This window comes from Helianthus annuus, chromosome 7 (assembly GCF_002127325.2).
Source record: "Helianthus annuus cultivar XRQ/B chromosome 7, HanXRQr2.0-SUNRISE, whole genome shotgun sequence".
In the NCBI taxonomy this organism is placed as follows: Eukaryota; Viridiplantae; Streptophyta; class Magnoliopsida; order Asterales; family Asteraceae; genus Helianthus; species Helianthus annuus.
In genome coordinates, this window is record NC_035439.2 from 91,884,242 (window position 1) to 91,908,437 (window position 24,196).

At 38.0% G+C, this 24,196-nt stretch overlaps 1 protein-coding gene across 2 annotated transcripts; it reads left to right on the plus strand.

Annotated features, from left to right (window-relative positions):
- The first annotated feature begins 12,608 nt into the window (after window positions 1-12,608).
- Window positions 12,609-18,809, plus strand: LOC110868099 (cold-responsive protein kinase 1). Of its 2 annotated transcripts, XM_022117182.2 has the most exons (9): window positions 12,978-13,115; window positions 13,241-13,411; window positions 14,485-14,897; window positions 14,977-15,096; window positions 15,517-15,632; window positions 15,702-15,912; window positions 15,987-16,218; window positions 16,320-16,473; window positions 18,288-18,809. In XM_022117182.2, coding segments are annotated over exons 2-9 (1,563 nt in total). In that variant the 5' UTR covers window positions 12,978-13,115; window positions 13,241-13,409; the 3' UTR covers window positions 18,603-18,809. The 2 variants fall into 2 exon arrangements, with proteins under 2 accessions (XP_021972873.1, XP_021972874.1); XM_022117181.2 differs by lacking the exon at window positions 13,241-13,411 and having other exon boundaries at window positions 12,609-13,115.
- The last annotated feature ends 5,387 nt before the right edge of the window (window positions 18,810-24,196 follow it).

Genomic DNA, 24,196 nt, shown 5'->3' on the forward strand with positions numbered 1-24,196 from the left:
GTCGCCTACAGGCTCGAACTACCGGAGGAACTTAGTAACGTCCACCCAACTTTCCATGTGTCGAACCTCCGAAAGTGTCTAGCTGATCATGATCTAATTGTACCGCTCGACGATCTTCAGGTCAACGAAACGCTACACTTCGTGGAAAAGCCTGTCGAAATCATGGATCGCCAAACCAAGCAACTCAGACACTCGCGCATCCCTATCGTGAAAGTCTGATGGGAAGGCAAACGAGGCGCAGAGTTTACTTGGGAACTCGAAAGCGACATGAAGGCTAAGTACCTGCAGTTGTTTGAATGAAGATCTGAAGCGAGAAATTGGTAAAAGCATTCACGACGATGTGCAGCTTCGAGCCTAATTTCGGGACGAAATTCCCTAAACAAGGGGAGGCTGTAACACCCCGTGTTTTTGAATGTCAAAGTCAAAGTCAAAGTCAAAGTCCAAGTCAACTTTGACTTCTTTGACTGTAAATAGTCTATTTTATGTTTTATTTGTATTATGTGGAGTAAGTGTTGTTAATCTAAGTAATTGAATGTTTAATCGACGCGAACCGACTTACGACTGTGAACAGTAGGAAGTAACAATGCGATAAAGTTAATCAATCAATAATCAAGCAAATCGAATCGTCAATCGAACTCGAAACTCGAATTACGCGAACTTTGGTTGTTGTTATACGTGTGTGTGTCTTATGTGTTACTTGTGCATGTTTACTTTATGTACTGAGGTGATCAATCGAACCAATCGAATCGAAACTCGAAACTCAAATCGAATGCAATCGAAATCGAATTATGACGAATGGTAACGTAAGGATAGTGTGAAATATAGATGATTGTATGTTAGATATAGTGATTGGGATTAAAAGTAATTTGAATAGGAAACTCTATCGTACTCGTATCGTCATCAATCGAAATCGAAATATCAGAAATCGTCGCACCGAACACTCGAACCAGGCTGTTGATCGATCAGGCTGACAGCCGATCGAACAGCCCAGCCGATCGGACGGATTTTCCAACCGAGCAGGCTGTCCGATCGGGAAGCCTGGCCGATCGGCCAGCCCTTTCCTCTTCGGGAAGCCTATAAATAGGCCTGTCATTATCATTCTTTCCACTTTTGGAAACTCTCTGACCAGCCAGCTCGTGCTCCCCTTCTTTTCTCAGATTTCTTCCGATTCCGGTAAGTTTTCATCCTAAATCTTGTACTTTCTTGATCATGACACACTCCTACACCTTTCTATCTTTCGAATCTTGATTTCTAACCGTGAAATCATCAAGATCTAAGCATTCTAGGATGATGTCATCATGGTGTTCTTCGAGAACATCATGTTTTGGCCTCATTCCGCCATGAATGGCTTGGATCTAACCGATTTCCACATAAACAAACTAAGATCTACCATAGATCTGAACATTTACATGTTGTGAAGGATTGAAAGAAGGAATTTCCAACTTTCTTTCAACTCTTTTACACTCAATGCCTTCAAACCGGTAGGAACGGAGCTTGAGTCAACTCACCAATCATTCTAATGGATGAGTGGTTCAAGATTCTGATTCTATCTACAAGGTTCACCGATTTCGGGTTAAACCTTGAACTACCGTTACGAACAGTTCACCGGCCGGACTTGGGTGATTCCTGTCCGAATGGGAGGAACAAGTAAGAACGAAAGTTCCGTGGTTCAGCTCGTTGTCAAACCACCTCAACATAACGTCAAATAATTAGAACAGCCAAGTGTTAGACGAACAGGCCGACCAGGTCAGAATGCTGACCGATCGGACAGGCTGTTCGAACGGACAGCCTAGCCGATCGGACATGTCAGCCGATCGACCAGGTCAGCCGATCGGCTAGCTTATGGCCCCACACTTTGACAAATTTCATGAAGTATGGTATTGAACGAGGTACTGTTTGACCGAACGGCTGTTTGTCAGCATTACTGTTCGGATCATGAGATACTATGCTTCAACCCTTAATCGATTTCCAACTCATTCGACGTATTGGAGTGCCACCCGATCGAACATGTTGTCCGATCAGGTGACACCCAGCTGAGGACTCACTATCGAAGTGTCTAACCGATCGGTTAAGCCGGCCGATCGAACAGCCTGTTCGATCGATCGACCTGAAAGGTAAGAACACTTCAATGTTCTCAAAATACTACAACGAAAACTTCAAAAGGTCAAACCATCATACACAAACACATCCTACTCAAAGGAAGAAACAATCCACTCGAACAGTCCAGCCGATCGAGCCTACCGGCCAATCGAACAGACTGTCCGAACGGATTGTCTAACCGAACGAACAACCCGTCCGATCGAACCTGCTGTTCGATCGACCAGGCTGTTCGACCCTTCACCACTTGTTTCCATTCTACGTGTTACTCATCGATATGATATCAAACTATTCAGGCTAACCCTACTCTCAAGCGCTCCCTTCAATCCATCAACCAATCGCTGTGAGTATACTCGAACCCTTTTTGCTTTAGCACTTTTGGGTGTTACATACGTTACTTATCAAAATCACAACCGATCACATTACTCAATTATTGTATACGCTAACCGTTATGCATGTATTACGTGACTAAATGAATGCTTGTTGATTGTGTTTACACGTGGAATGTTGTCTACCTGCCTTAACGACGTAGTACTATAGTTTGGACTCAGCACCCGTTCACACGGGGGTTGTTAAGGATAATTACTTGCATGGATTACGGTGGTAATCATGTATTGCGAACTGTCTCGAACAGTCAACCCGCAGTCACTGGTATCGATAGATCCATGTCGATAATTAACATGCTTCGTTTTCCTCTGTGTACGTGCTGGTTATGCGTAAACTATTCGAACTCTATATGCTATTATCAAACTTGTATGCTCACCTTTACATTATATGTATTGACTTTATTTTAACGTATGTGACAGGTGTTTAAAATGTTTTCTTGCTAGGAAAGCGAGGCTAGAATAAAGCTCTAGAGCCCCCCAACAAATAGTTGTCTGTCAGGAACAAGCGTCTAGAGCATAGTTATCTGTAGATCTTGTCCGACCGGGTCTTTAAGAGCATTTGAACAATATTTATATCTGAGTTGTCGGAACAGAATACTTGACTAGATGTTATCTGTAATAACTTGTTTTATTGTTTGGGATACGGTATGGGACGCGTCATTTAAACTGAATAGTAATGATAGTTGTTGTGGAAACTTCTGGACAATCTGTTTCGCTCAGTGCCATGCCCCGATGATTCCGCCATCGGTTGGGGTGTGACACACTCACCGATAGTTAACGGGCTTTCCATGAGGATAACCGCTTACGAACCTTCTCTACTACCGGATCCCAATTCCTAACCAAATTCATGTTTCCTCCCACCGGGAGCCGAAGATGAATGAAAGGCAATTTACCAATCCTACACGCAAACAAACCCGCCATCTCACCCACCTCCACTTGCCCCACTCTAATACCAAACACACTACACTTAGAAAGGTTTATTTTAAGCCCGGATGCGAAATAAAAGCATCTAAGGATCCTTTTGAGTATAAGGGCATTCCTACCCGACCATTTTCCGATAAACAAAACGTCATCCACGAAAAGAAAGTGTGATAATTTCGGCCCGTTTGAAGGAAAATTAATGCCCTCAAAGAGGCCGTTTTCACACGCCTTCTTCATAATGCCCGTAAAAGCTTTCATTGCTAGGATAAACAGATACGGAGAAATAGGATCGCCTTGTCGTAGGTTCCTCGAACACTCGAGTTCATACATCGGTGTAACAACTGTCACTAAAATCAATAATTAGGACGATAATTAGTCAATAAGAAAACCCTAATTGAGACACCCAATTAATTCTGCACTAGCCCTAAAATTTTCAGAACAATCGGAATCAAGATCAGAACCCCTAAAAACTCAAGGGGGGTAAACCCTAGTTGGACGTTTATCTAAATTAAACGTTGTATAGATCTGATTGGTCAATTTCATTGACTCAGCTAGGCTAGTCCCGCGCGTGGCAACCTATAGTCGGTTCCAACCCCTTACGGACCGTAAAGGGTTAGGCTTACGGTCCGTAAGCGTGGCCAATTTCGTGTATAAATAGCAGGCCTTGGGACTGAATCTGGGAACTTAAAACGACGCACAAATTCTGCCTGTACGTCGAATTAGAGCTGTAATACTACAATTAAACACACACAATCACGAAGTGCTGCCGCAATCAGGGTAATAACTCGATCGCTATTACGATTCAACGTCCGATCGATTATAACTATCCAACGATTGTCTAAGTGCTGCTCAAATTGAGCTAATACTTTGATTATTCGTCGTGATTTCGACTTGAATATTTGAGTGCTGTTTGAATTCGGACTATGCTCTGTTATTCGTTGTGAATCCGATTGAATTATTAAGTATCGCACTTATTAATCGATGTGAGGGTTTGATCTCGTGAATTGACGTAACTGCTGAATTAGTTACTAACCTGTTGTGTGTGCATTATTATTAAATTAGGTTTAATCAAGGCTAATCAGTAGGCTTATACCTTGCCCATTAAATCTGCAATGTGAGTCATTCTCTTTTTATCAAGCTGTTTTACAATACTCCAAGTTATTTTCAAAATGTTATAATTACAGGGATTAAGTCGTGGTTATCTTGACCGCTGGTTAGTGGGGTATTGTGCACATTACTAATTTCTCACCGTTAGGCAATAAGCCCTAACATGGGTTAGGCTAATAAGACCTAACAGTGACAAAACGTCACTAATTGGGTGACTGGACCCAATAGTGGTATGACCATCGTCACACGGGTGGCAAGACCAGATATTAATTAAGATACTGCCATAGTAATCGCTCTTATGTTGTAATTTATAACTATGTGTCATTTTATCAAAATGAATGATTCACTCAGTATTTCCCCGCTGACAAAACCTTTTTACAACATGTTTCAGGAGACCGACTGAATTAAGTATACGTGCTACGGAGCACTATCAAGCTTGAAGTGGTGGCTCAATTAAATAAATAAACATGTTTGTAAAATAATAAAAATTATGATATTTACGGGATTTATTCCGAAGCGTAAATAAATAATACTCGGGCAAATTTTCAAGTTTAAAAACGATCCTGTTAAGACTTCCGCTGTAAATATAAATACCACGGGATTTTCTGTCCCGCGGCTCCTGAAACGGGTCAAACCGGGTCGGGGGCCGTGACAGAAAAAGGTGGTATCAGAGCCACTGATCAAGCCACTGATTTAAGCCTATTAAGTATTTACTTAAATTTTCTAAACTATCATTCTATGAATATATGTTTTATTATCTGCTTAATTGAGTATAGGATGGGCAGATCTTTATAGGCTAGCCAATGTAACAAATAATGCAATTCCTGACCTAAACTTTAGCACCTTTATCTTATTCTGTAAAATAAATTTATAAATAAAACCTAGGGTGTTTTAAATCTCAGTTGTTGTGGTAATTAAACAGTATGAAATAGTATTTCAAAGTTTTCTACTAAATTGGTTATAAATTCTGACTTAGTTATTGTGTGTATGTTGCTAAACAGCATGAGTGATTTGTCTGATGCCCTTCAGAATTTAAATCTCTATCCAGTAAGAATAGAAGTTTCTAGAGATTTCAATAGATATATACCAGACATAGAGGAACCTATAGGATTCAACGCTGTACCTCTCGAAAAACCCACCCCTAAGAAAATAGAAATCAGGGAAAGCTCTAGGCAAATTGAGGGGTTACCATCCCAGGAAGAATTTGATTTTTCATTGACAGATTATAATTCTATTAAGTCTGTTAATGAAAAACAACTAGTAGAACCAGCTATTCCAAAACCTTCGATCCACTCGCAACCTTTAGGAATAGACGAATGGTTGACTAATGAAATACAAATTCAAAATTATCCCTATAAGCTTTTTCCTCCGTACGATCCAGAACCCAATTCACCAATAAGTAACCGAGAATATAGCTAGACTCCGCAACTTTGACTAAAGAATTAATGAATGTTGGGAATAGGATCCAAGAGATTGAGAAACAGATCTCCTGGAAATACGATCAGAGGAAACACCATTACTAGAATATTATTTGGCAAAAAGATAAGAGATTTATAAAAATGATTGTATAATAGTAAATAGTAAAATTAGTATGTGTAAAATAAGTAATGGGGCGGTTGTATATAGAAGCATAATACCATGAAAATTTTAGAAAATTTACAACTTTTGGCTGTTTACGTAATTATGTGCAATTAAAGGTAACATTGAAATTACTTCTACTAATTATTTATCTATAAATTAGTTATCCGATGGAAAACACTAATAATGAACCTGTCAACGAGGTCAATCAATCCGAGCAACAATCAGGGGATCAATATATGACTAGGCAGGATATAGAAAATATTGTTGCTCAAGGGATAGCTAACACTATTCCAACAATGATAGCTCAAGGGATAGCCAACGCTATTCCAGCAATCGTTGCTGCTGTCAAAAATCCAATAGAACCACAGCAAATCGTTCCTAGTAAACGTATTTCTGAAAATAACTTCAGCAATAGCGTAAACGGAGGCAATGATCATGTTAATCATGATGAGGAACTACGACAAGCTCCGCTCTCTAAGAAAAAGAAAGCTGCAACGCCTGGTTGCACTTACAAGGAGTTCCTTGCCTGTAAACCTGTAGAATTCGCAGGCAATGAAGGGGCAACAGCGGCACTGCGTTGGTTAGAGAAAACCGAGGCAGTGATCAGAATAAGTAAATGTGTTGAGGAAGATAAGGTTATGTACGCTTCGCACCTTTTCAAGGAAGAAGCGTTAGAATGGTGGAATACAGTGTTACAAGCTAAAGGAAGTGACGTGGCCTATGCCATGAGTTGGGAAGAATTTAAGCAAATAATAGAAAGAAAATTCCGTCCCGAATATGAAAAAGAGCAGATGGCGAATAAGTTTTTAAGTCACCGAATGGTAGATGTAGATTGTCGAGGGTATACTTCAAAATTCTTTGAGTATGCCAGAATTGTACCTACTTTGGCTTCGCCAGAACCGGTACTTATCTCTCGCTATATCTGGGGTTTGATTAGTGAGATTCGTGACATTATCAAAGCTGCGAGATCCCGCACGATTGACGATGCGGTAGAATTAGCTAACACTCTAACTGACGGATTGGTACGCACTCGGGAAGAAAATAGGAGGAAGGATTTAGCCCAGAAATTTACCCAAGAATTTCATATGGGTACTAGTAACCATTTCAAGAAAAGAGAAAATGGGTGATTTTCCACTATTCCATTTTGCAATACCTGCAAAGGAAAACATTTTGGAAAATGCAGAGGATGCTGCAATTACTGCAAAATTCCAGGACATCAAGAAGAGGATTGCAGGAAAAAGAAGGCAATAACTTGCTACAATTGTGGAGAACCCGGACATTTCAGAACGAACTGCCCGAAATTAGGCAACCCAGCAAACGAAAAGACGAAACCTGCAGAAGGGAATACCAAGAAAAACGCAAGAACTTTTCAATTAACTACTCAGGAAGCTGAACTAATTCCTGACATCATAGTTGGTACGTTTTAGTTCACAAAACGTTTATGCAAGTATTATTTGACTCTGGTGCAAACCAAAGTTTTATAAATACTTCATTCTGCCAAGACCTTAAAATTACCCTTAATCAACCGTAGGCAGACTTTTATAATTAAACGACAGATAGGAATTTCGTTAGACTAAATAAGATTTTGCGAGAAGCAAAGATAGAATTAGGATATAAATTTTCTGCAAAACTTGTTACTAATTAATTTAGCCGCATTCGATGTTGTATTAGGAATAGATTGGTTAATAGCCAACTATGCTTAAGTTCTCTATGATCTAAGTTCCGTAGAAATCCATACACCTGCAAGAAAATTAGTAATAATAACCAGAAATAAACCACAAAAGTTACTGAAATTAACATCAGTAATGAAGCTGGCCAGTTCTTTACAGAAACCTGGAATAGTATATATGGTATCAATAGTTGTTGATACCAAAAGATAAGAAAATAGAAGACATTCCGATTATATCGGAATATCCTGACATTTTCCCCAAAACCTACCAGGGTTACCATCTAATAGCAGAGTAGAACTTAGAATTTATCTAAATCCAGGAACTGTACCGATAGCAAAGGCACCCTATCAATTAGCATTCACTAAAATGTTAGAATTAAAGAAACAATTAGATAAATTACTAAGTAAAGGATTCATACGACCAAGTTCCTCCCTATGAGGATGCTCCAGTAAAGAAGAAGGACGGATCAATAAGAATGTATATCGGTTATAGAAAGTTACAATTAGGAATTAATACCCATTACCTAGGATTGATGATCTACTTGATCAACTTTAGGAAGCTAGGTATTTTTCTAAGATAGATTTGCACTCCGGATATCATCAATTAAAGGTACAGGAAGAAGACATACCTAAAACTGTTTTCAGGACTAGGTATGAACATTACGAGTTTACAGTCATGCCCTTCGGATTAACAAATGCTCCAGCCGCATTTATAGACATGATGAATAGAATTTGTAAACCGTACTTGGATAAATTTGTAATCGTTTTCATTAACGATATACACATTTATTTCAAAAGTCAGGAAAAACAACGTAAGCACCTACATGCACTCTTAACCTTGTTAACTCCATCTTGTATGCAATTTCTAGGACACATGGTAAATCCTAAAAGTATTCACTTAGATCCTGCTAATATAGCGGCAAATTACTAAATGGAAGATTCCGCAATCCCTAAAGAGAAATTAGGAATTCTGTAAATTGAGACAGATGCTATAGGTAGTTTATTAGGAATATTTCTCAGATAGATATATCCCTAACTAAGCTAAAACAGTTAAGTTTAAATGAGAAACCTAAACCAGAAGAAGCCTTTAGGATCTTAAAGTATAAATTAACAAAGGTTCCAATTCTAGCCTTACCAGAAGGAACAGAAAATTTTAAAGTATACGGTAATGCTTCAAAGCTAGAATTTGGATGCAACACAAAAAGGTAATTGTGTATGCATCAAGGCAATTGCAAAAGCACGAAGCAGGCCATACCACTTGTAAACCTAAACTTAGAAGCCATAAGTTTACCCTTAAGATTTGGAAACATGATCTGTAGGGAGGTAAGTTTACTATCCATACAGGTCATAAGAATTTAAGATACATATTTGAGCAACAAGAATTAAACATGAGGAAAAGGAAATCCTAAGTAAATACAATTGTAATATTTAGTATCACGAAGGAAAGGTTAAAGACGGTTAGAAGAGTTATACAAATAATAAACGAAAGCCGTTGGAGTTCGAGTTAGAGACAAAAAGGCTATTGAAAGTATCTCCTTGGAAAAGAGTTATTAGAGTTGGTAAGAAAGGAAAGCTAAGTCTAAGGTACGTAGAACCATTCCAGTAATTTAACAAATAGGACCAGTAGCTTATCAACTACCAGAAGAGTTAGCAGGAGTACATGATGTGTTTCACGTATCCAATCTCAAGAAATATTTAGCAAGACGAATCCCTGCTAGTACCTCTTCAAGATATAGAGGTAAATGAAAATTTTAAATGGTAAGGAAACCATTACAAATATAAGATAGAAAGATCAAGTCCTCAAGCACAAACAACTAGTGCTGGACAAAGCCAAATAGAATTTAAAGAGAGGATCAGAATACACTTGAGAACTAAAAATCAGAAATAAAGCAAAAGTACCCTCATCTATTTCAGTAAATCTCGAGGACGAGATTTTTCTTAAGGTGGGGAGGATGTAACAACTGTCACTAAAATCAATAATTAGGACGATAATTAGTCAATAAGAAAACCCTAATTGAGACACCCAATTAATTCTGCACTAGCCCTAAAATTTTCAGAACAATCGGAATCAGGATCAGAACCCCTAAAAACTCAAGGGGGGTAAACCCTAGTTGGACGTTTATCTAAATTAAACGTTGTATAGATCTGATTGGTCAATTTCATTGACTCAGCTAGGCTAGTCCCGCGCGTGGCAACCTATAGTCGGTTCCAACCCCTTACGGACCGTAAAGGGATAGGCTTACGGTCCGTAAGCGTGGCCAATTTCGTGTATAAATAGCAGGCCTTGGGACTGAATCTGGGAACTTAAAACGACGAACAAATTCTGCCTGTACGTCGAATTAGAGCTGTAATACTACAATTAAACACACACAATCAAGAAGTGCTGCCGCAGTCAGGGTAATAACTCGATCGCTATTACGATTCAACGTCCGATCGATTATAACTATCCAACGATTGTCTAAGTGCTGCTCAAATTGAGCTAATACTTTGATTATTCGTCGTGATTTCGACTTGAATATTTGAGTGTTGTTCGAATTCGGACTATGCTCTGTTATTCGTTGTGAATCCGATTGAATTATTAAGTATCGCACTTATTAATCGATGTGAGGGTTTGATCTCGTGAATTGACGTAACTGCTGAATTAGTTACTAACCTGTTGTGTGTGCATTATTATTAAATTAGGTTTAATCAAGGCTAATCAGTAGGCTTATACCTTGCCCATTAAATCTGCAATGTGAGTCATTCTCTTTTTATCAAACTGTTTTACAATACTCCAAGTTATTTTCAAAATGTTACAATTATAGGGATTAAGTCGTGGTTATCTTGACCGCTGGTTAGTGGGGTATTGTGCACATTACTAATTTCTCACCGTTAGGCAATAAGCCCTAACATGGGTTAGGCTAATAAGACCTAACAGTGACAAAACGTCACTAATTGGGTGACTGGACCCAATAGTGGTATGACCATCGTCACACGGGTGGCAAGACCAGATATTAATTAAGATACTGCCATAGTAATCGCTCTTATGCTGTAATTTATAACTATGTGTCATTTTATCAAAATGAATGATTCACTCAGTATTTCCCCGCTGACAAAACCTTTTTACAACATGTTTCAGGAGACCGACTGAATTAAGTATACGTGCTACGGAGCACTATCAAGCTTGAAGTGGTGGCTCAATTAAATAAATAAACATGTTTGTAAAATAATAAAAATTATGATATTTACGAGATTTATTCCGAAGCGTAAATAAATAATACTCGGGCAAATTTTCAAGTTTAAAAACGATCCTGTTAAGACTTCCGCTGTAAATATAAATACCACGGGATTTTCTGTCCCGCGGCTCCTGAAACGGTTCAAACCGGGTCGGGGGCCGTGACAATCGGGGATTCATTTAAAAGGACCGAAGTACGAGACATGAAAAGGATGGTCGATATCCACTTCACCCATAAATTAAGGAAGTTCATTTGGGTCAATATGGAAAGCACAAAATCCCAACAAACCGAATCGTAAGCTTTATCAATATCCACTTTTAGAAGCATACCTTTCCTCTTCGTTCTTTTCAACCAAGCTAACGTTTCGTTAATTATGAGCGGGCCATCAGTGATACTTCTCTTAGAAAGAAAGGTCATCTGCTCCTCCGAAACTAAATCCCCAATAACCCCCTTCATACGATTCGCAAAACCTTCGAAAGAACTTTGTTCATGCACCCGACAAGACTAATCGGTCTGAAGTCTGATATCTTCATGGGATCTTTAACTTTGGGTATAAAAGCTATGAAAGACAAATAAGTTCTTTGGTCGTAGATGGTTCGGAAAATTTTTCTGTGAAAAAATTAACAACTTTTTTCTTTTAGGTTGATCGGTTTCGTAATCCAGACGTAATCAAATAATAAGCCTGCAATTTTGTTAGAAGCCCATATTAATTTTAATCACAGTTTAAAAAAAAAAAAAAAAAGAGTTTTCGTCACCGTTGACGGCCCACTTCACACGAGACTTTTGTTTAGCATTAAAGGTCTTTAACCGCTTAACTTCAAGAAGGGCCCTTCTAGCATCCGCTGTAGCATTGCATTCAACCTCAGAGAGTGCACGACTTTCAACAAGCTTCTCAAGAAAAGACACGTCAAAGTGCACGACTTTGATTTATATCGCTTTCTAGTAGGCCTTTGAATATTTTCTTTAGGGTGGGCCGACCACAGATGAAGGTGGGTCAATTGGTCAATTTTGGTTACCCACCAATTTCGACTCACGGTATAAACAATACAGTCGCAATAATAATTAATTAATAATTTTTAAAACCCTATAATTAAATCCATTTTTTTCGTAATCTCAGTTTCTCTATCAAATTCTCAATTATTTTTAACATTAATTTAGAAATTAAACAAGCAGCACAATGAAGAACTGAATTGAGTACATTATTCTATAGATACAATCCTAAAAACCTCACAACAATCTTTGAGCAGATCTTTGATGCAATATGTTTTTTTTTCGATTGAAAATAATTGTTTTATTCCAACCACCAGAGCAAATTACATAAGGATGACGGCGCAGTTTGTTGTTCGTCTGCCTGCTATCCTTATGTAATTTGCCCTGATGATTGGAATGAAACAATTATTTTCAAAATCGAAAAAAAAAAAAAAACGACGAAGCTAACTTTTTTTAATAATGAAATCGATTTTTATTTGTTTGCACTGCGCATAATTCAACACACACATTTGTTTTCTTTAGGTTATAATTAAGTGGTGGTGGTACAAGAAATACTTATTATCTCTATCAACTAGTTTTATTTTATAATTATTAATGAATATTATACTATATATATGTGACCTTTACTTATTAGTCCTCATTTCCATTTCACTATGATTGTGATGTTTATTGAAATTCCACACAGAAGTGGACAACTCTATGTTATTTTTAATAACCATAAGTTAGGCAACTAAGCCTCCTTGTTTTTTCTTCACAATTTTGTTCCTACTTCTCTATGGCTGTCGTCCTGCTTGTGTTGCTTGTGTTATTGCTGACAGAGCCAGGATTTTCACAGACAGACAACCACGATAACGATACTAACGATCGCATCGGATTTTTTTGTGGCCGCAACGCGGTAACAAGTCTGCCAAATTTTGCCAAGAATCGAAACGCCACGCTTAATGATCTCAGAATGCAATTGTTAAGCAATCGGGTAGTTTATGCGAAAGCACAGGCTTTGAGTGCTGGAGACCCGGTGTTCGCAGCAGCCCAGTGCCGGAACTACCTCTCGGTGGATCGGTGTGTGGCTTGTTTTGACGCTGGTGTTTCTGAATTGACCAACTGCTCAGCTGCAAATGGTTATGTTATTTTTGATAACTGCTTTATCAGGTAGGTAATCAAGGTTTTCTTCTATTTAATTAGATATCTGCATCTATATGAGTTGTACAGTATGTATTCAGGGCTTTTTGTATTAAACAACCAAAGTTAATCATTTGTTTTATCAATCCTCAAAGGTCTTTTCTGTTTGGGATTGAACACACCCACATGTCTATTACAACGTCTTTGGACTTTGGGTCCTGTGATGGCCACAGTTGCTGGTTTAAACGAGAAGGGGTGTAATTGTAAAGGGGAAGAACCTAGCCTGAGTTTGCTGGTTATGCTCGACCTCAGCTTGTTTTGCAAATGTAATTTTAACCTGAGTTAATTTAATAGATATTATAATAGCATCGTGCGACACATTCATGTGACTTGTGAGTCGTGGATATGTGTCGGTGTCCTAGGCTGGCCTGGTGGGCTCTCTTGATTGATGGACCATGTGGAACTAAATGTTTATCCTTTTCAAATATATGTACTTAATTTATTATTTTAGGGTTATTCGATTTTACCACCCCAAACTATTGGCTATTGGCCGCTGGCACCCCCAACTATCACTTTAATGCTCACAACCCCCAACTTAACAGTTAGTGTGTTCTGTCACCATGTCGTTAACTGATCATTAACTTTTGATCATGTTACTATACTTTTGGGGGTGTCCTAAGATCCCTATAACATCCACAAAAGTATAGTAACATGATCAAAAGTTAGTGATCAGTTAACGACGTGGTGACAGAACATAATAAGTGTTAAGTTGGGGGTGACGGGCGTCAAAGTGATAGTTGGGAGTGGCAGTGGCCAATAGCTAATAGTTGAGGGTGATAAAATCCAATAACCCTTTATTTTATTATAGATATACATATAGAAATAGGTAATTGGGTGTACGGAATAAAGGAGTAATAAATCATGTAATTTAAAGAGTCTTACAATTAAAAAAACAAATAGAAAAATATGTAATTTAAAGAGTCTTACAATTGAAAAACAAATAGAAAAATGATATTTCAGTCTTTTATCACTTAAACTCCTTTCCTCATTTATTTTCAGACAATTATAATTTTTTCATACGTTAATATTTTTTTTTAAATTACACCGCAGCGGTTGGGATGATGGTAGGAGTTTTATGTTTGTTTATGTATCGAGTCTATTTAATGTTTTCTCATGATATAATTAAGTGTGTGTTTAGGCAGTAAAGTCTCATGTTCAATTACAAAAGTTGTGTATTTGAAGCTTGAACCCCAACAAACCCGAATGTAACTTTTTTATAATTCACCCAAATCAACCCATCTATCGATGAACAAGCCATGATTGTTGGGCTTTAATCTTTTTTTTTTTTTGAACGGTGACTTTATTTTTGGGCTTTAATCTTCTACTCCTCTATTCTTAGGTATGAGGACTTCGATGAGTTCTACACCGACCCATATTTTATGATGGATGGGACCGGCTCTCAATATTTATCATGTGGCAATAATCAATCAACATCTCGACCAACTTTTAATCAAGGTGTGGATGGACTTTTATCGAATATCAAAGATGCTACTCCTAAAACCTCTAATTACTATGTAGCATCCATAACACAAGTCACAAGTGAAAATGCAACAGTGTATGCTACTGCACAGTGTATTGCAAATATAAATCAGACCATTTGCCAAACCTGCATGAATGCAGCATATGACAAGTTAACCACTTGCTTGCCAAGCACTCAAGGACGGTTTTCCGACATGGCTTGTTTCGTAAGGTACTCAGAGCTTCCATTTTTCGATGACAACCAGACCACAGATATCACAACTGTCTTAAAAGGTGAGGCCGGCAGGCCACTTGTTTCGAATACTAGAAATAAATTGAATGTTAACTGTAACTATGATATGATTATATGTAGGACATTCAAGAAAGCTGGTAGCCATAGTAGCGGCAGCCGTTGGTGGTGTGGTTCTTTTCTTCCTTATCCTTGTTTTGTGGTTATTCTACCGACGAAAGAAGTCGAAGAAAACTGCACAAGGTGATTTTATATATGTAGATTTCTCACTCATTCTAACAGATTAATAGATATTCAGATAAATAAATTTTCTAACTATGGTTAAGCCCATCAAGATTATGCTTTAGGGTGTTGTCCGGACAATGATGTCGGAAAATAAGACACAGTTTAGATCAGGGGTGGATCCAGGGGTGTTTTAGGGGTTCCAAGAAACCCCCTCAGTTTGGAAAAAATAGAAAAAAATAGTGGAAACTTTGTATGATTAGGAAAAAAAGTACCGAAAATCGTGAAAATCTACTAAAAGGAATCCTGTGCATCAAATTCCTGGATCCGCCACTGAGTTTAGATAAAATTTCTAACTATGCTTTAGGGTTTGTGTATGACGAGTCTTGTCATGTGGGATCTCTTAAGTTATATACCAATAACATCCATGTTTTGCATTAGGGCCATCGGATTTGAACGGGGCAGTATATTACGATTATAAAGATCTGAAGTTGGCAACCGATAATTTCAGCCAAGCAAATGTTCTAGGGAAAGGAGGTTTTGGTGAAGTGTTCAAGGTAATTTAAGCAGCAATCGCACGTAGAGTTGTTTTGGTTCTTTAACTAAGTTTCTGGATGGTTTTATAGGCAATCCTTGATGACAAGAATATCGTGGCAGTGAAGAGAATTCAAGTACAACATGCTGGAGGAAAAGAAGAATTTGAGAATGAAGTGAAACTTATAAGCAACATTCAACATCGGAATCTTCTGCGTCTCCTTGGATGGTCTAGCCAAGGATCTCATCTACTTCTAGTCCTCGAGTATATGCCAAATGGAAGTCTTGATAGATTCTTATGGGGTAAGTTGGAGTTTGCAAATTACTTTTAGATGAAACTTGTCTTGAAACAATATATATGTTTGTATATAATGGAGGCGCGCAAAGGGGGACTTTGGACTGGAACCAACGATATGAGATAATATTGGGGATAGCTAGGGGTCTTGCTCATCTACACGATGAGTTCCATTTCAAAATCGTTCATAGAGATATCAAATCAAGCAACATCCTCCTTGGTGATGATTTTAGGCCCAAAATAGCAGATTTTGGGTTGGCAAGGTTTCAACCGGAGGGCCAATCTCATGTTAGCACTCGGTTTGCCGGGACATTGTAAGTAAGTTTTAATAGGTAACCATTCAGTTGCACAACACTTCATTAATCCTAATTTTTGTGTAACTATTTTTTTTTTTTGCAATTTAACATCATGGCAGGGGATACACGGCACCAGAATATGCACTTCAGGGTATTCTATCGGATAAAGTTGATACTTACAGCTTTGGAATCGTGATTCTTGAGATCATTAGTGGTAGAAGGAGTACTGAATTAAGACCCTATGGATCATCTACCTGCTACCTCCTGGAAGATGTGAGATCCCACATTCACACTCTCCTACTTTTGTTTGTACTTTTTTAAGAACATTACAACATCAAATAAAAAACTGAAAATGAACGTAGGATTTAGATATACTTTAGAAGTAAAAAAGAAACAAAGAGTGACGGATCTAAGAACTTTTTTTACTAGGTTCCTTTTGGTAGATTCTCATGAATTCTCACTATTTTTTTCCAAATCATGAGAGGTTCTCACTAACTTTCTCCATTTTTTCCAAACCGAATGGGTTCCTGGGAACCCACAAAAGTAGCCTAGATCCGCCCCTGGAAACAAAGATAAAAAAGATATCGAAAGAAGCATGTTTCCCACCTGAAAAATTGCATCTAAATCTAAAAGAGTAACTAAGAATTTGTATTCGATTCGAATTCGATTAAGAACCAGCCAATTCGATTCGAATTTGTATTCGAGTTAAAATCCCAATTCGAATTCGAATAAATTTGTTTTGACTCAAATATAGTTATAATATCTAATAAATTCGCTTAAGTTATGGGCTTTGTAATGGGTTTGATAATGGGCTATTTTAATACTTAGAATACATTTAGAGATTAATTTATACAATAGCCCAATAAAAGTTATATATGTATTATAAATAAAAATAATAGAGTAAACTTCTGTTTTGCTCCCTGTGGTTTGGTCACTTTAACGGTTTTGCTCCAAACCTTTAAAAATAGCCGTTTTGCTCCTTGATGTTTCGGTTTTTTTGCCAGTTTGCTCCATGCCTCTAACTCCATCCAAATTGTTTGTGTTTCCATTTTGCTCCCCACAGGGAGCAAACTGACAACAAAACCAAAACATCAGGGAGTAAAATGGCTATTTTTAAAGGTTTGGGGAAAAACCGTTAAAATGACCAAACCACAGGGAGCAAAACGGAAGTTTACTCAAAATAATAATTAGATATGTATAATTTTAATTCGAATTTCGAATAGAATTTAAAATTATAAATTCGTATTCGATTTACTGGACTCGAATTGAATCGATTTCGAATTCGAACTTTTGATGATCGAAACGAATTCTTGTTAATCGAATCGAATTAAATCGAATTTTGAAAATTTTGAATTCAAAATAAATTCTGAACACCCCTAGACAACATATTGTTCATGAGTACTCTGGTGATGGTGTTTGAGAAAGTAAGTCTATGACCTATTTAGGATTGCATATATGATCAGTAGTGTGGTGTGTATTGGAGACATGGTATATATAACTTACAGAGAGTCGTTAATGTGTTTACTTGAGGGGCTATATTTCCAAATGAGAAGGTGTAAACAAGGTGATATCTAAGTAAAATGTGGCACGCAGTTAAAAACTATATGTAGCAATAACTGTAAGAACTTGCTTATATCGAAATATTTTAGAAAGTGAACTAAGTATAAAACTAAGAATAATAAAGTTGAAGATTAGTAGGTTCCTTATACAGATATAAAATCTTATTAATAACGTTTTTAAGATGTTATATTGTCTTTTACATTTATGTAATCATTCAAACCTGTAAAGTATGTGTTGGTTGGCTCATGTAACCAGGATTTTGCCCGTTGAACGTGCCAGGGCCGAAAGACACGGGCACTAAAAAAAGCCCGGGCAAGCCCGGTCCAAACATAGTATATATAAAAAATTTCGATCGAAATGCGGAAAATTAGCACTACGGCCGAAAAACTTGCCCGGGCCGTGGCCCTGCCACGGGTCTTCTAAGAACCGCCCCTGCATGTAACGTATATGTGAGCCCTTAGTAAAAATAGAAGAAAGAATTTTTATTAGACATGAAGGTTGTTCTAATCTATCAACTTGATGAACAGGCATGGGAAATGTACGAGAACACAAAACACATTAATGTGATTGACGAAACATTGAACTTGAACAAATACGAACATGAACATGTGACGAAGATCATAGAGATTGCCTTGTTGTGCACGTCGTCCCCAGCTTCGGATAGACCGATCATGTCAGAAGTGGTTTCCATGCTTCAGGAGGGCAAGTCATCGGGGAAAATACAACTAACGAGACCTACTTTTTTAAGATATGAAGATAGGAGGATTCGCATAAGCCATGCAAATCCAAAGGACATGGATACAACTCAAGAACTACAGACAGATACGGAGATGACAAATTAGATATAACCAAGAAGGCGTTTAATATTGCATAGATCTTGTAGTTATACCTTTTAACAGCGGATTGAATGAGTTGTAGCATGTGCTACAACTCAACCCCGTATTCGTATTCGCAGTGTAATTTTTTTTCGGTTTTATACATAGCATACCCTAAAACATATACGAGGATACCCCTAAAAGAAAATTATGAAACTTGATATTATTCATTAAGCCCAAAACCTGTTTAGTAATAAAGCTCAAATAATTAGTTTTATGATAATTAAACCCAAATTGTAATAACTAATAAAGCCCATATAATAGAATAAGTGATTTTGCACGTTTTATGGTTGAAATGAGAACACATATAGTTCTTGTCCTTTGGTTTATCGGGTAGTGAAGCTAGCTTTGGTTTTACCGGTTGTAACCGCAACCGTTGAAAGATGTTTTTCGAAATTGAAGAGTATCAAGACAGATTTACGCAGTCGAATAGGCCCGGAATTTTTGAACAATGCCATGTTTGTGCAGTCGAAAAGAATTTTTTACATAAAGTAAAAGACGACGATGTGATGGAACGATTTCAAGCTATGAAAAAAAGAATAGGCCAAATCTATTAGGTATTTGTTTACTTTATTTATTTATTGTCTTTTTTTTTTAATATTATATGATTGCACGGTAAAAAAAAAAAATTGGGATACCCCTGATTTAATGGGCTAGTTCCGCCACTATATTAGAGCACCTCCAACGGGAGGTTTGGAATGGTGGTCCAGATTCCGGACGGGGCAAACCGAACCGATGATGCGATGGAGAAGATGACGAGGCTGGTCCGCCGGGGAAGAAGTCCGCTCTAACAGATTAGGTTTGTGGGTGGAGGTGTGGGCCCCACATAACATATATAAATTAAAGAAAAAAGTTTTTTTTTGTTTGTTTATTTGTAAAAAGAGTTCATTACGTTTTTCGTCTACGTGGTTTTTTGAAAATAATCATAACCGTCCATTAGTTTTAAAATTGCTTAAACAGTCCCTGTACTTTCGATTTTGTAATAATTACAGTTCACCCTCACTAATGTCATCTAGTTATCCTGTTAGTTTATTTGAAATGACCATAATATCCCTGTTATAAAAATTAAAAATAATATAAATAAAGAGTTAGTTATGTTTTTCGTTCATGTGGTTTGTTGAAAATAACCATTACAGTCAATTAATTTAAAATTGCCAAAACAGTACGAGTATCATTTACTTTACTTTTCACTCTTCTCATTTCTTCAGATCCAGCCAGAACATCACCTGCTTCGGCTCGACAACCCTGGTCTGACGACTCAGTTTCAACACCGTTCCACATCGTTGTATCACCGTCAATCCGATCTCCTCCGTACCTACACCGACATCTGATTTCTCTCCGTAGACTGGTTACACCAGAACTGAAACTGCCAATCACCTAACTTTCCCTTGTCATAATCGAAATCATTGGCCACCTAATTTTCCCTATCAGAATCGACGTTAGTGGGAAAACTTGAGGCCTACCACAAAAACTTGAGGAGAGGAGATGAAGTCTAGGCGGTGCCCTGTGTAATGGTCGGAATTGGTAGAATGCATTGGTAGAAAAGGAGTTGCCTGATGATTTATTGGAAAAGAATGGCCATAGGGTGTGGGGCTAGAGGTGGGGATAGGGATGGGTGGTAGTTTGATGATGGTGGTGGGCAGAATGGGTATTGGAGGTGGTCATCGTTCGTATGTGATGAAAACTCGATTTTTATTCACGAACAAACTAAACTAATAAACATCAAACTACATGGTACAAATTCGCCTTTTATTCAATGAACAACTAACGCATCGTTTTGAACTTTTTTATAATGATTTTTTACTATTTTTCATTGTATTTTCGTATTTTTTTTAGTTCAACAAATGCTAAAACACAAACAATACTTACAAAACACAATAGTTTTAAAATCGCATTTTCATCACTCGGGTTAAAACTAAAAGGTTGAGCGGGTCAGGGCTAAATGGGTTGGTGGAACAAAATGTTTAGACTCAAAGTTGGCGACTAAGGGATTAATTTCGGGTAAGTTATGATATAAAGTTGGCGAATAAGTGATATAAAGGTCATCCTATTGCCTTAATCATTTTTGTGCTTGTAATTGGTCTATGGTCTTCAGCGTATCAAAAGTTGCAAAGAAACAAATATATGTAATGTGCATAAATGGCTCAATGTCTCACATGGAAAGGGTAAGATATGTGATGTGCATAACATGACTAATTTCTTAGGCGAACTATTCCCAAATAACCACTCACAATATTCTACTAAAAACACACATTGAATACCATCATGCTAATTTCCAAACCTTAACCATGACAATAGACCAAATGGGTCGTGCAATCCCTTGTTGACTTAGTTACTCATACTTTTAGAATGCTCAAAGGAGGACATTTTGATTTTTTTTTTTTTTTGAAAATTTCCCTCATTTCCACATTTGAGGTCAACATTGTTCTCAATATGTAGTTGATGTGTGCAAAATGCAACATATAAATTACATGAATTGTGGCATAAAACTAACCCTTTTTAGTACTAATGTTGGAAAAAGTGTGCTTTTGTCTTCCTTTTGTATTTTCAGGATTAAATGAGCTCAAATGAACAAAAGAAGCAAAAAGACAGCTAAATCTAACATAAATACAAGAAACGGAATAAACGTGGCATGCCCGACCCCTCGACAACATCCTCCCAAGCAAAAATAAGAGAACAGAAGGCTGAACACGCCCCGTGCTCAATGAGCACGAGGGCGTGCCCAAGTGTTTGCAGAAAAGACAAAGTTGTAGAAGCTTCTATCACCCACCACGGGGGCGTGCCCAGCGGACACGTGGTCGTGGTCAACTCTAAGATTCGCAGAATCTAGGGAAATCTTGATAGTACAGATACGCTTCTGCACACGGGGTCGTGCCCAGCGGACACGGGGGCGTGGTCAACTAATGCAGACAAACTGCAATTAATGAAGAAAGAGAAGATGGGTGGACACGGGGCCGTGTCCGGACTTCTGTGCAGGCTATAAATAGGGGTGCTTGGCTCACTTGCAAATCATCCCTTGGATCCAAGATTGATCGTAAGAGTTCTTGACAATCAAAGGCCATGTTTGCCTAAGTCTCTTACATCACTTGGTGAAGACAAGCATTTAGTGTAATACTTTTTATTTTTAATCTTTTCGCACTTTTTATTTGGTTATGTATTAATGACTTTAATAACTAGTTTCTATGTTGAAGGTGAGTCTTCCTTATCATTTGTCCGTGGTTTCTTGGTATTATTTTACTATCTATACAAAATAAAAGATTTACATCATTCATATCTCCACGGTCTATATGGAGATATGTTGGCTACCTGGTCGGGGGTTAAGGGAATGATTTGGTAAGAGTCTTGCCTTGTTCAGTGTATAGATCCTACAAGGACCTGGGTCAAGCTTAGTAGGATCTCCTTCAATACCCACTGGTATTGGATGGCGGGGGTCCGAATTTCTTGATCCCCTCATATGTAAACTACTATTAATATATTAACCCGGCTACTTAGGACTGTATCCCTGCTGACTCAGACTACTAAGCCTAGGGTAACGTCACCTTCAAAAGAGGGGCCTACCACATTACGCATTAATAACTTAATTAATTATCTTTCAATAATCCAACCCTTTAGGATTGTATCCTTGCTGACTCAAACTACTGGGTTGAGGGTAACGTCACCTTCAAAAGAGGGGCCTACTACAATAATTAAGATAATCTCTTAAAAAGTGAAAAAGTGCGGAAATAATCAAAGGTTACACTAAAGGCGAGTCAGATCCAAGTGATTCATCTTGTCTATCTATTTTTATTTTTCTAGTTTAAAACCTTTTTCTAAATTTTTGATTTGATTAGACGTTGAGGATAAACCGATATTAAAAGCTCTTGTGTCCTTGGACGACCTCGGTATATTACCAACACTATACTATACTCACGATGGGTGCACTTGCCCATATGTGTGTTTGGTGTTAGTAAATATCGTGTTTTATAAATTTAAAACTTAACTAAAGTGGTTAAAAAGGGCTGAAAATATATATAAAAACCTATCACACCGCACGCACATCAAGTTTTTGGCGCCGTTGCCGGGGACACAAGGATTTTAAGAAAGTTAGGAATTAGCGGCCTAATCGTTTTCTCTTATTTTTCTATTTTTTTAGGATTTTTCTTAGATTTTCAGCTTCTGCAGAACTCAGCACGGGCCGTGCCCATTGAACACGCCCCGTGCCCAATCTTTGGTACTGGCAATCCTGTTTTAAGTCAGACAGTAGCTGAACACGGGGCCGTGCCTACTCAACACGCTCCGTGCCCAAGCATCAGTTACTAAAAACAGAACCGTAAGATCCCGACGGTTGGTAATTTCTGACACAAACATGAGCGATACTGATTTTTTTTTACTATCGGCCCTCTTATGGTACGTGGTGTCAAATATGTGGTGGCCCTCATAAAGATTTAGAATGTTATTTTCTAAATTACAAGCCCCACTATATAGACCCATTGTTTTCCTGTAGCCTTAAGAGGGGTGAAAGTAAAAATAATCCCTATCTCTCCCTCGAATGCTCTTAACCAGACCTTCTAGGAGAAATGCTTCTTGATGAACTATTTCAATTGGAAGATCTAATTCTTAATTGGTTAAAAGAACTTAAGATGGATATCATTAATTCATCTCAAGACGATACCCAAGAAGAATTATTGAGATCGCATTCGGATAAAAACAACTTCGTTGTTCCCGAAATCACTTCTAACTCTGGAGAAGACTTGAGCGATAGTCGTCCCTGTGTCGATTGTGCCGTGAAGGACTCCACATCGACTTCGTTCGATGCATACATAGACCTGAGCGATTCGACATACACCTTCTTTAACGAGAGCCCGGGAAAGGGTTGGACTTGTCCACCTACATTTAGCTTAGGAATCACCCTAACCGATAACCTCTTGCGTTCTCGTCTAAATTTAGAGCAATTAAGGTATCTCAGGCACTTCGGTGTTGTTCCGTCCAGTAAGGAACCACCCGATCCGGATAAATTCCTTAAAAATAGACAAAACTTCATAAACAGCCTTCTGACACGGGGTCGTGCCCAGGTCAGCACGCCCCCGTGTCCACCAAAAGATTCCTTTCTGACTTTTGTCAGAATACGGACAAAATGTGTCAGGATCTTATCTGCACACGGGGCCGTGTCCAGCCGACACGGGGCCGTGTGCAGCGTGATGTCGTTTTCTATAAATGCAGCCAAGAATCCTGCACATTTGGACCATTCCAGGGACAGAGATTTGGTGGGATCTTCACACATACCATCCTAGGTATTTTCTAAAAGAAGGTTCTCAACAACCATCTTATCCTTTCCTCTCTTGTCCATTACCTTCTTCTTCATTTTTCTTACCTCAACACCTCCATTAGAGCTTGAGATCACTATGATTCCAAGCTTTATTGTGATATTTGTTAGGTTTTTGTTCAAGGAATCTTGTAAAAAATAAGTTTTGCAACATTGTTTTAAGTTATTTCTGCTCAAAAATGCTTCAAAAGTTGGAAAAATAATTTGAAACTCCAAGATTCCTTGTTCCAAAAATCTGCAGAAAGGTGAACACGGGGTC

Bases quoted from the DNA above. Each gene is read 5' to 3' on its own strand.
- LOC110868099 (XM_022117181.2), top strand. From the start codon at position 12,742: ATGGCTGTCGTCCTGCTTGTGTTGCTTGTGTTATTGCTGACAGAGCCA. The intron at 15,633-15,701 runs GTAATTTAAGCA...ATGGTTTTATAG, and splicing joins GTTTTGGTGAAGTGTTCAAG to GCAATCCTTGATGACAAGAA. The intron at 15,913-15,986 runs GTAAGTTGGAGT...TATATAATGGAG, and splicing joins TCTTGATAGATTCTTATGGG to GCGCGCAAAGGGGGACTTTG.